The 12,410-nt window shown below is 36.6% G+C and overlaps 1 protein-coding gene across 4 annotated transcripts in view; it reads right to left on the bottom strand.

Moving 5' to 3' along the window:
• MARK1 (microtubule affinity regulating kinase 1) overlaps positions 1–12,410 on the bottom strand; it is a 120,635-nt gene that overhangs the window by 56,950 nt on the left and 51,275 nt on the right. For all 4 annotated transcript variants that reach the window (XM_058533679.1, XM_058533680.1, XM_058533678.1 and 1 more), the window contains exons 2-3: positions 8,867–9,070; positions 7,608–7,661 (exon numbers count right to left, since the gene is read on the bottom strand). In XM_058533679.1, the coding sequence (XP_058389662.1) occupies positions 7,608–7,661; positions 8,867–9,070 (258 nt within the window). The remainder of the gene's footprint in view (positions 1–7,607; positions 7,662–8,866; positions 9,071–12,410) is intronic.

The raw sequence follows: 12,410 nt of genomic DNA on the forward strand, positions 1-12,410 counted from the left end.
CACCCTGCTCACCGTGTTGCCCTTGGCCTCATCAATGTCATAGGACTTCTTCACTGCTTGCTTCTTCTTGAGGCAGATGGAGGACAACCCTGTGGCCACGGAGAATGTGACAAAGGCAGTGGTCAAGCCTGTTCCTACTGGGACAGCTCTTCCAGGTTGTCATCAGAGTCCCAGTAAACTGGGCTTATAGGAGGGTGACACTCAGATCTTCTTGTACCTTTCAACACAGCCTTCCTAGCCTTTCAAGTATTTTGCTCTGATTTGGCTCTCGGGAGGGGCAGGAGCCCTTCTTTACCTTTATTGTAATCGTTGTAAAAATTCTACCTGTATCTTGACAGCAGTTTACTGGCCTATTCATGTCAAGTGTGGGCGCTGCTTTACCTGGTAGGTGACATTCAGTTCCAAGAGACACGTTTATACTCTCTCAGAGGCACCATTCATTGAGACATTTTATATATGATTTGCCTACATTAACAGAACCCTACAGATTACACTTTCAGCTTTTGTAATTTCTAGGATCATCATGTCACTCTTTTTTCAGCCTTCAGACGTCTTATTGGGACACCAAATATTTTATAAAGTTATTGCTAGTAGCAGTATAACAACTCAGGCTAGCTTCTTAAGTTCTTTCCATGAAACAGTAGTTCAGAAAAAGAGATCTGAATTTATTAAATAAATATAAATATATATAAATAATATAAAGTGTTGAGAAGAATGTAGAGCAAAAGTAAATCTCACACAGTGTTAGTATGAGATTTAGTGTTATATTTATATAACTAATTTTAATCTAGTATTATAATGCTAATTTATACTACTGTTAGTATAAATTAGTGCAACCACTTTGAAGAGCAATTTGACATTATCTAGTAAAGTTGAGAATATGCATGCCCTTCACCCTAGCAATTCCACTTGGAGAGATATATCATTCTATACATCTTCACAAAAAGATATACACAGTAATGATCATTGCAGCATTGTCTGTAATAGCAAAAACAAAAAGCTAAGTAGGAAAAAAAAACAAAATGAAACACAAAAAACACCAGGAACAATCTAAATATCCACCAATAGAAAAATGAACAAACTGTAGTACATCTATTAATAAGAGAATGGGTAAACTGTGGCATAGTCATACAATGGCATATAATAACAGTAGTGAAAACAAATGAACTATACTATACAGACTAACATGAATATAAAGCTGTAAGACAATGTTAAATGAAAAATGTAAGCTGCAGAAGTATTGGAAGTTTAAAAATAAATAATATGTAGTATTTTATGTACAGATACACACATTGAAAATTTTTAAAAATTTTTGAATGGGAATAAGACAGACCAAATTCAGAAGAGTAGTTATTTCCACATAGGAAAAGTCATAAATAGAACCTAGAAAGCACACATAGGGCTTCAAGTGTATCTATAATGTTTTATTTCTCAAAAAAAAAAAAAAAAGATTAGAAATGAAACATTTTAATCCCATAAAAAAATACCATGAGAAAGCAACTTTTTTTAAAATAGGAAAGACTTTTTGAAGTCCTCATCCAAAAATTAAAAATAGACTAGTTTACCATGTCAACGACCTACTCAACTTAGAAAAAAATAGGAGTATGACTCTTCAAATAACTGAAAATATGACTTAAAATAGCCAGACGGTAGGTCTAAATCATAGGTGATTTAAAGATCCCTAGCCTCCTCCATTTCCAAGACAAAATTCTTCCATATCTATTTTAGTAAATCTAATGTAGCTTCTTAAGAATACGGAAAGAGATGTAAGCTTTACAGCCAATAAAGGCCAAGCAATTAGAATAGAGGTTTTAAGAGTCAGAGGCAGAATACAAGCATCAAAAACAAAAAATAAAACTATTCCCCAAACAAAAACAAATAAAAACTAAAGTGATTCTTTATGAATCTTGGTTACCAGTGCTTAATTTTAAGGAGGATGGGAGATTTAACACTGTTGTGGAGACAGGAAAGGATTCCCTGAAGCAACGACCCTAAGGTTGAAATGTGAGGAATGAGTAGGGACTAATTAAGTGGAGAGGGGGTGATAGGCCTTTCACAGAGGGTGGGGTGCAAAGCTGCAAGGGCCTAGCGGCTGGAACGAAGAGTATGAACAGGAGACGAAACAAAGTTACTGAAGTTGGAAGAGCAGGGGATGAGGAGAGGGGGGAGGTAATGGACCATGAGGCGGAAGAGGAAGGTAGGGCCTTGTATGCCATGTCAATGAATCTGATTTCTATACTACCAAAAATGGAATGCCATCTACTAGTTTAAATAAAGGGATGGCATAATCAGAGATGAATTTTGCATCCATGATTACTTTTTAAACTCTGTGTGTGCGCACGCATGCGTTTGGGGGTGGCGGTGGAGGGGGGATGCAAAGCGGCTGCAGAAAGACTACTGGGGTAGCCCAAGGGAGAAATAATAGTAGCTTTGTCTATAATGGTAGTGACAGAAAAAAACAAAAGCAGACATAAAAAAGATATATCAAGAAATAAAGTCAGCTACTCAAGGATGGATTAGATGGTGAGAATGAGGAAGAGGAAGGGATAAGGGATAGTTCTGAGGTTTCTGGCTTCCACAACTTGGGGAGAGTGTCATTCACTGACAGAGGGCAGTAGAAGAGGACCAGGTGGGTGAGGTGGTGGGGTAGGGATCGTGAGTTCAGTTTTGGACATAATGAGTTTAGGCTATCTTTGAAAGATTACAAATTTAGGGAAAGTCTGAGTAGAAGATACAGATTTGTGAGTTTGCCTATAGTTTATAACTTAAACCACAGTTACCTTTGAGACAGCCTAGGAAGAGAATATAGAAAGAGAAGTCCTAGGACCATGCCTTGTGAAACCCCACACTGAGTGGCTAACAAAAAAGACAATAACTTCACTTAAAGAAAACAGAAAAGGAGGAGCCAAAAAGGCAGAGGAAAACATAAGGAGAAATATACATTTCTGTCAATAAATATTTGTTAGATTAAGAATTAATTAATGAACACATGTATTTGACTCAATGACGCTTAGGTTGAACAGTAAGACAGTTTCCATTTCTAGTTTTCCTTTTTTTTTTTCCTTTTTATTTCTATTAAATTAGACAATCCTAAGTCACAATCACAGATTGATTGGGGAAAGGGACAGCATTAGGTGATGTGTCAGAGGCATTCAGATTGATTACTGGATCCAACCTTACAAGGGTATTTCTCCCTGAAGACTATGTACAGCTCTCAGACAGATTCTAGGTTGCTGATCTTATCATACTCAAAAGCTGGAAGACTGGAAGTTTCAACTTAAGGGATAACAGCAAACGGATTCTTAACATACTCTTTGGATATGCTTGCTCTAGAAGATATTTTTCACATTTGGATGTAGCATTTGTATGTTAATATGCACAATAATATGTCAGTGAGCCCTCTGTCCAGAAACTAAATAGGTTTAGAAAAGTCAGATTTTTGGTCAGTGAACTGCTTGAAACAGTTTGGTTTTTTCAGAAAATCTGGTTATCTTATTTTCAACATTTAAACTGTTGATATTTTAGCTAGACGTTAACATTATTGGCATCATCTTTTAAAAGAAACTTGTTTGAACACCTTTTCCCTCAAAATCCATCATAGTTCAGTGTGAAAGATTTACTTCCCACCAATTCTTCACACTGTATGCTCAAGAGACATCTTTCAACAGCCATGATTTTATGATAATCTCTGTTTTCAGTATTTCCTTCAAAACCAGATCAAGATCAGAGGCATTCATGGAGAATGAAGCAATGAGTGGGCATGGGGTATAATATTATTTTTTCACAAAGCAATATCATTCCATGCAGAATATCAAAAAAGAAAAAAGCCCTCCTGGTGTTACATTATTACTAATTCAAAGACAACTTTTGCTCAAAGACAACTTTTGCAGTTTACAACCCAGCTCACAAAATGCTAACTCTTCTCTTATCACATAGGTTTTCACTGACCCACAAAAGAATTGGTCAAGACTTTTCCTTCAAATGATCCACACACATGAAAAGAACTATATGGAAGAAGTCCTCAGTACCTACGTGGTTTTGTCCCGCAATAGAGTGAAATGTGCTATAAAGCACGTATATGTGAGAGTAACTGACATTTCAAAATATGTCCAACAGAGATATTTGCTAAGGAATATTGCCAAAGAGCTTCTTCTGCTTTCTCCTCAATCAAAATATTTGTCAATAATTTTATGATTGCTTTTACAAGTTTGGTTTCTTGATAATCTGCTAAATGACATTTAATTCTGAATATTGCTTCCATGGAGCTGTCCTCCTCTCTACGTTTAGTGACAAAATTTACCAACACGACAGAGATTATTTTGCAGATGTTCTGGAAACCTTAACTAGCTGACCAGGAGGTCTATGGGCTTTACCCGAAATCTCACCAAAATTGAAATGGCTTAGGTCACCATTTGACAACATTTTATACAATATATAACACACCAGATGCTAACAGTAAATGAATTATTCATTTACTAAATCTAATCTTCAGATGTCAACTACTGAAATTTTTTTACACTTTCCCTGCTTATGCAAAACCACTGTCTTCACAGAGGTTCACATTCTCCGCAACTGTTAACGCAGCAGTCCCCTTTATTACCTAGCAACACCAGTCTACTTTCTATTTTCATTACAGGTTTTACTTCTCAGCAAATCTCTTCTAAACCACTGAGCCTCTTTCGTGAATTGGGAATATAATGCAACACAGTAAAACAATAGAAAATGCAAATTAATAAACAATACACAGAAGCTAGTAAACTGCACCCTAGTGACTGCGAGCCGAGACAGGCTAACACAAACTTTGTCATCTGTGTATAAACTAATGTGTCCAAGTTTCAAAACCTGGTGGATTTTCTGAGAAAATTATAATTAATCTTACATTTCAAGTACGTGAACTATGAATAAAATTGCTTCATTGTTTTGCTTTTCCTCCAACGTTACTAGGCTGCTTAAAAGATCCCCAGGAATCCCTTGCATCGTTCATAGACCCCCTGCAAAAAACACTAATATATGAGGTGGGACGCACGCTCCACAGAGAAAGTGGTAAATATAGCATCTGTCTCAATACCTTTTAAAGTATGAAAACTCATTAAACTGGATTCCATTAATTCAAAATATGTGATACAAATAATATGAGCATATTATATGGACAATGTTGAAGCCAAAGATGCTTAATAATTCCAAAGACCAAACTGTTTTTAAGAACTTTATATTTTAGAAGTTTTGAACAGTTAGGGTATCAAATTTAGATTACTTTTATCTGTCATTGATGTTGGCAAAGGAAAGTAATATTTCCTATAAATATGTTATACACAGAAGAGGATAAAGAAGGGGAATCGGCTTCAGATCAAATCCAGAACAAGATTAACCACTTTTAGAGATGAGATTAAAATGAATCCTTATTTCAAATATATGTACTATTACCTCCCTTTTAACAAGCACATTTAAGACATAAAGAGCATATTTTGCTTTTTTTTACCTACAGAACTTGACTGTCAATGCTACGGAAAACGAATTACAACTGACTGGGAGATGCTACTGGCATTTAATTGGTAAGGTAAAATGTTGAATGTTCTACAATGCATGAGAACTAATCAAGCCTTGATCTCTTTTTTCTAAAACTTTCAACAGAAAGCAAATCTATGAACATGAATGAAAATTATTTAAAAAACAAAAAAGAGGGCAGCCCAGTGGTGTAGCGGTTAAGTTCATGCGCTCCGCTTCTGCAGCCTGGGGTTCACGGGTTCGGATCCTGGGTGCAGACCTACACACTGCTCATCAAGCCATGCTATGGCGGCGTCCCACACACAAAATAGAGGAAGACTGGCACAGAAGTTAGCTCAGCGACAATCTTCCTCAAGCAAAAAGAGGAAGACATTAGCTCAGGGTCAATCCTCCTCACCAAAAACAACCCCCAAAAAACAACAACAACATACACACAGTGAACTGGCTACATTTAGTGAATTTCAATCTTTCCTTTGCTTTAATTTTCACAGATTAAAGAAAACAAAATTCTCATCATTCTTTATATGCCTGTTTGGAAAAGCAACATTTTATCAGCAAGATTAGTAGAATTTATAACAGAAATTACCTGTCACCAACAAGTACATGTTTTAGTTATTCAGACAAAGAAAGCAACATTCAGCCTCATGTTTGCACGTTTCAATAAGCATGACTTTGGTTCCATGACATTCTCTGGGCCCATTTGGGAAAGACAGAGGGACACATGACTATATATCCAACTAGCACAACAGGCCTTGAGTAGTTCTAAATGTCACTTAAAAGCACTCAATTTACCAAAGTAACACATAGCTTAATCCAGGAAAAGTGGAAACGCTAGGTGGGCCATGGACAGGGCCACTGGGCATAGTTATGCTGTTTGTGCATCTTAAAAGGATTCCTAGCAGAGGGGCAGGGAAAAATTTGTCCCAGTGTGGCTCCAGCCTAGGAAAAAACAGCATCTCTGGATAATGCTGGGTAACAGCATCATCTGCCCAGGGAGGATGCCCTTTTGTAACTCATACTACTGCATGATGGTTTGCTGAAACACTAGTGCTGGAAGTTTCCCCCAGAAGACAGTCATAAGATGTATTATCTCACACCCACAGAGAAAAAAGAATCCAGCAAACCTTTCATATTCTCACTGATCAGAAATATCAATGCTATGAAAAGTGATAGTGGTTGTCAAATTTAAAAGGAATCTCACTAACTACAAAGACAGATCTCTAAGTAAAAATAGATAAAATAAACTGAGTTATCTGGCACTAAACCAAGCAGAAAGCCTTGACTATCACAGACCCAAATTTTTAATTTAATGTTAGAATCATAGCAGGTGTAGTCAAATACACCGCACTAAAAATTTCTTTACACCATACTAAAAATGTCTTATGATAAGATTCTGTCTATTTTAGGAATCCAGTGCTATGTATGTAACACATATGTGACTATGATCTCATTATATTCTAATAAAATCACAGTGTATATTATCTCACTATATACAAACTTAACATATATGGGCGTAAATGTTAAAATAACTGCTTCATTTTTAAAGTACTAAAATGCGTATCTGAGAAAGTTTTCCCACAGAAGCAATTAACACGGCAACATGAAACAGCTTTACCAGGTTTACCAGGGCAATCCCCATCCTAATTGCTTTTTTTCCTCCCCTTGCTGTTTTATATTTTCTGCCTTTGAAGAAATGTTCATATCTTTTCCTGTGAGTTAGCTGAAAAACTAATTCTTATAGAAGGAAGAAAAGCAAGTGAAGCAATAAAAGGAAACCCACGTATGGACAATATTAACTCATAAACAGATTTCTAATGAAGCAGAATCCTGAATACCTCAAAATATCTCATACAAAGTTTTATTCTACTGAATTAAAACACATAAACCCCTTTTGTATGGAATTTTTCAAATAACCACTTGATAAATATTATTTAAACGTTATTAAATATAAACATGTTTTCTATCATCGCTTTTCTTCATATATTAAAATGAAATATAGTATTGTATCTAACAGGAAATTTAGGATAACTAACTTTACAGAATATCATATATTAATTAATAAACTCATACTGTAATTACTTACTATTAAAATAATTAAATACCTTTTGTAGACTAGTAGGATTCAGCTGAGTTTTGTCTATTATTTTCACAGCAACCTAAAAAAGAGAATCAAATATACTTGAGAATATATATTTTAATTAATAAAAACTTATAAAGAAAATATCTTTTGTTTCATTCCTAACTATATATAGTTTAGCTATAATTGGTGTTCACATAAAGTTTTGATAATCTGGCAGCCTTAGAATATATTCCATTGACCCAAGTCTTTAACCTATTTGACTGAGTCAAAGAAATTACACTTTTGTTATTTCTTCCAAGTTTCCCTCCTTAAAGTAAAAATCATCTGTATCTTAATTTTTTTTTTTTACTCACGATCTTGATAAGTCACAATTATCATAGGAGAGAAGCTTATAAACTTTCAGTAAATTAAGTATTACGTGAATAAAATGATTAAGTGGGTAGAGAGACCGGACACCCAAGCTTACTCATAGCAGACTAACAAAATGGATTTGAATGTCCTCTACGTCTCTGCCTAATAGAGCCTATGTTTGAACAGCTCCTGGGGTCAGAATGGACAGAGAGGACTAAATTCAACTGCAAGTGACAAAAACATGATGTACAGAGTAAAATGAACTTATTAAAAACTTATTAAAAACATTTTATGACTGAGATTTTTCATAACGTGCTAACTGGATCCAGTAAACATTATCTAATAATGGTAAATATTTAACTATTTTTAATATATAAATTATTAAAAATATTAATATTATTAAATATATCAATTTTCCTATATAAATACACTTAATTTAAAACACATGGGATTTTAGAAACCCAATTTTCTTATTACCTGAGAAAAACATCTATACAACAACACTTGCTCACTGTAGTCTCTAAATAGATAAAAATTAGTGGGTAACTTTCTACACATTTATATCTAATTTATCTTAGGCAGTAACTAATAAAAATTTATCTTAGCCCTGTTCCTGGGTTTGGGTAACAAAGGTAATCAGAATTGTTTACAGAAACTGTATAATGAAAGGCAGAAGTCTGAGAAAAGCTCATCTGTAACACACCTGATTTATAAGAGATGCTACTATGTAGGGATGACTCTTTTCTAAACATTAAAAAGTCAACTTTTTCTGCTATGATATAGCTCTCCCTACGTATGTTCCATTCACACACATATCTGTGTTTACCATATTGTAAGTGTCATTTATTCCCAGCATCAGCTATAGGAAAGCTTTTTAACAAGGCTCTGGAGAGGTCCAAGTACATATTAAAAGGCATCATGAATACTTACCTCTCTACCAGTTAGAACATGTCTTGCCAATTTCACTTTGGCAAAATTTCCCTTCCCTATTGTTTTTTGTAAACGGTAATTTCCAATATGAGGCTGTTCGTCTGTTGCTGACGTAATGGAGTTTCTACACCGAGGAATGTTCTGTCTGCTGCTTGATTTGGGAGGCTGGATATGTGGTTCAGTATATCCATCCACAGACGTATGCTAAGTAAAAGGTCACAAGATTTCATTGTTAATTAAATTATATTATAAAAGGAGAGTTAAAAAAAAACTATAAAATAATTTTCATTAAAAATTCATCTTCAATGAAAATACATTGCCCTACGCGCTTTTAAAGTCTAAGCATTCTATTTATAATTTCTACTTGACTTTAGCTCCCTTTGCCAGGGGAATATGACTATTTAAAATGAAATGTTCTGCAGGGCTTTAAGTATATGCTTTGATTAAAAAATATAAACGCTTAGGGGCCAGCCCAGTGGCATAGTGGTTAAGTTCACACGCTCAGCTTTGGTGGCCCAAGGTTCACAGGGTTGGATCCTGGGAGTGGACCCATGCACCACTTATCAAGCCATGCTGTGGCAGGCATCCCACATATAAAGCAGAGGAAGATGGCCATGGATGTTAGCCCAGGGCCAGTCTTCCTCAGCAAAAAAAGAGGAGGATTGGAAACAGATGTTAGCTCAGGGCTAATCTTTCTCACACAAAAAATAAATAAATAAAAAAGTGAAAAAAATAAAAAATATAAATGCTTAGATAGCCAGGAGCCCCACAGACCATTACTCCTCTAAGGTGTTACCCCTTTAGGCTGAGATGACAACACAATCCAGGATTTCTTCATTAAAAGGGCAGAAAGTCTTTAATGCCAAGACAGACAACCTCACGAGCACAGTTCTGTTTCTCTAAACTAGCCCAATTACTTGTCATGGTCACTCTTTCATTTGCTGGGCATGTAACTCAGCTAACTGACCAACCAGCTGCCAGCTTCAGGTAGACCTCTAATCAATTCCTGCCCAACCCCTCACTCAGCTTACCACGCCCAAGCAAGAGCTGTCTATAGCCCTGCCCGGATCCATGACCTACCTAATTAATATCGACTGCATTCCTCCTCAGCGCTGTTCCTGAGGCAGAGATGTCACTCTGTCTCCGAGTCTCACCCTAGCCTACAACTGCAGTGAATTACTAAGCCGGTTCACCTGCAGGCTCAGCCCCTGAGGTCCCAGGTAAGGCTGCCTAACGAACTCTGATTGCTCCTGCTCTTTTCTGGCTTTGTCTGCATCCGACATACATAAAATTTCTAGCAGTTTTTGTAAAAACATAGAATCACACATGATAAACATAACATCTTTCTTTAATTGGCTTCTTCAAAATAGCTGAAGACAAGTAGAACAAATTAGCAAAAGAAGGGGATATCATTTATTTGCAAAGTAACTAATTCAGACTCATGTTGTCCTAGCTATTCAACCAAAGCTCGTCTAAAAAATTTTGATCAGAAATTTCTTAAAGGCAACATTAAAGATGACTCCATTTACTAGGCTCATGCAAAGCATGAGTCAAGGTCATTTTTCTATTTGCTATCAATTTCTGATTTTTTTTAACTTGGCTCAGGATTAAAGGATTTTGCTGTGCCTTACACACACCTGCAGCCCCTGGCCTCATTCTGAGTTAGCGCCCCTTCAGTGTCTTCTCACAGCAAACGGTACTTCCATGGATCTCAGCATCCATATCATTGTACTGTTATTACACACTTCTCTGTCTCTGCCACCCACCATGAGCGATTTGAGGGCAGGGATGTTTTCTTTTCATCTTTATGTACTCAGCACATTGCAGAGTGCCAGACGCATAGGAAAGAGTCAATGAATCAATAGTTCTGCAAGTGCTGTCCCTGGACCAGCATCATCTGGGAACCTGTTAGAAATGCAAATTCTCTGGCCCTGTTCCAGACCTACTGAATAAGAAACTCCGGGGGTGGGGCCCAGCAATCTGTGTTTTAACAAGTCCTCCCAGGTGATTCTGATGCATGCCAAAATCTGAAAACTACTGCAAGGAACAATGTAAGAAGGAGATAAATACAAAGTTATTCAGTGGCTCTTATAGACTCTTCTATTATCATAGCACAAACAAGAGACCTTAATTATAATCAACTTCTCGCTCCAATGCTGGCGGCCCGGGTTCGGATCCTGGGCGCGCACCGACGCACCACTTGTCCGGCCATGCTGAGGCCACATCCCACATACAGCAACTAGAAGGATGTGCAACTATGACATACAACTATCTACTGGGGCTTTGGGGGAAAAATAAATAAATAAATAAAATTTATAATCAACTTCTAAGAGTTAACAGATTGCTATAATATTTCCCACAAATAGTACTTCTCCACCTGAGACATATATATATAGTTCTGTAGAGAATGTGGCCTTGTCCATCTTTCAACATTTAATTTTATCTCCTCCTCAACAAAGCTTTCTATGTCTCTTCTGTCGCTATCTTTACATCTAGTAAAAACTTCTACTATGGGAACTATCACACCATCTTCTAAGTGTTTGTCCATGGTCTGTTTTCACTGTTAGAACTAAAGCTCCTTAAACCCCATAACTTAATACAGTGTTAGGCACAAAGAAGGCACTTAATACATACTAGCTAAATTGAAGGAATTTAGGGCCCTTGTGCTCCTGATGACCAGACAGGATGACTCCCAAAGAATGAGTCTTTGCAGTCCAGACCTTTGACGTGTATAATAGCAAGATGTTAAATAGTTAAAATATTTGAGTTGTAACCCACCTCCCAATGCTGGTTGCAGTGTATATCCTGACACTAAACCAAACTATGGTAGACTGCATTATTAGCCCCAAATTTTCACACTCTTTGCCATGTAACTTTCCAATATCTGCCCACTGAGGGTAGAACATAGTTTCCCACTCTTTAGGGTTCAGTCATATGATTTGCTGTGGCCAATAAAGTTGAAAGTGACAGTATGCCAGTCCCAACCTAGTCATCAAGAGGCCTTGCTGTGTTTCAACCCACTCTCTTAAACTTCTGCCATCACCATGAGAAGGACTTGCCCAGGCTGATACCAAAAAGAAGATGAGAAATACATAATGCAGAACCACTCCCAGCTGAGCCCAGATTAAATCAACTGATCCTCAGATGACCCTCTGACTCACGAGGAATAACATATGCTTGTTAGTTTAAGCGACTAACTAGTTGGGATGACTTGTTTCACAGCAATGTCAGCTGATACACCAAGCTATCATGATTTTTAAATTAAACATAGGGAAACAACAAACAAGAGATTCTTATCAGAATCTCTGATTCACACATTTCTCTGATACACAGAATTTGAATGTGTATCATTCAAATTCTAGTAGAGTCTGCAAATAAAAAAAAAGGAAGGGGGCTATATAATCAATTCCCTAAAGAGGAACTCTTGATCAGGTAAACTATGTAGGGGCAGAATCCTTGACTATTTTGTATCCCTAGCAAGTATGGCAAAACAGAGAGGTCAGCAAACTTTTTCTGTAAAACGCCAGACAGTAAATATTTCAGG

The sequence above is a fragment of the Diceros bicornis genome, chromosome 38 (assembly GCF_020826845.1).
Source record: "Diceros bicornis minor isolate mBicDic1 chromosome 38, mDicBic1.mat.cur, whole genome shotgun sequence".
NCBI lineage: Eukaryota > Metazoa > Chordata > Mammalia > Perissodactyla > Rhinocerotidae > Diceros > Diceros bicornis.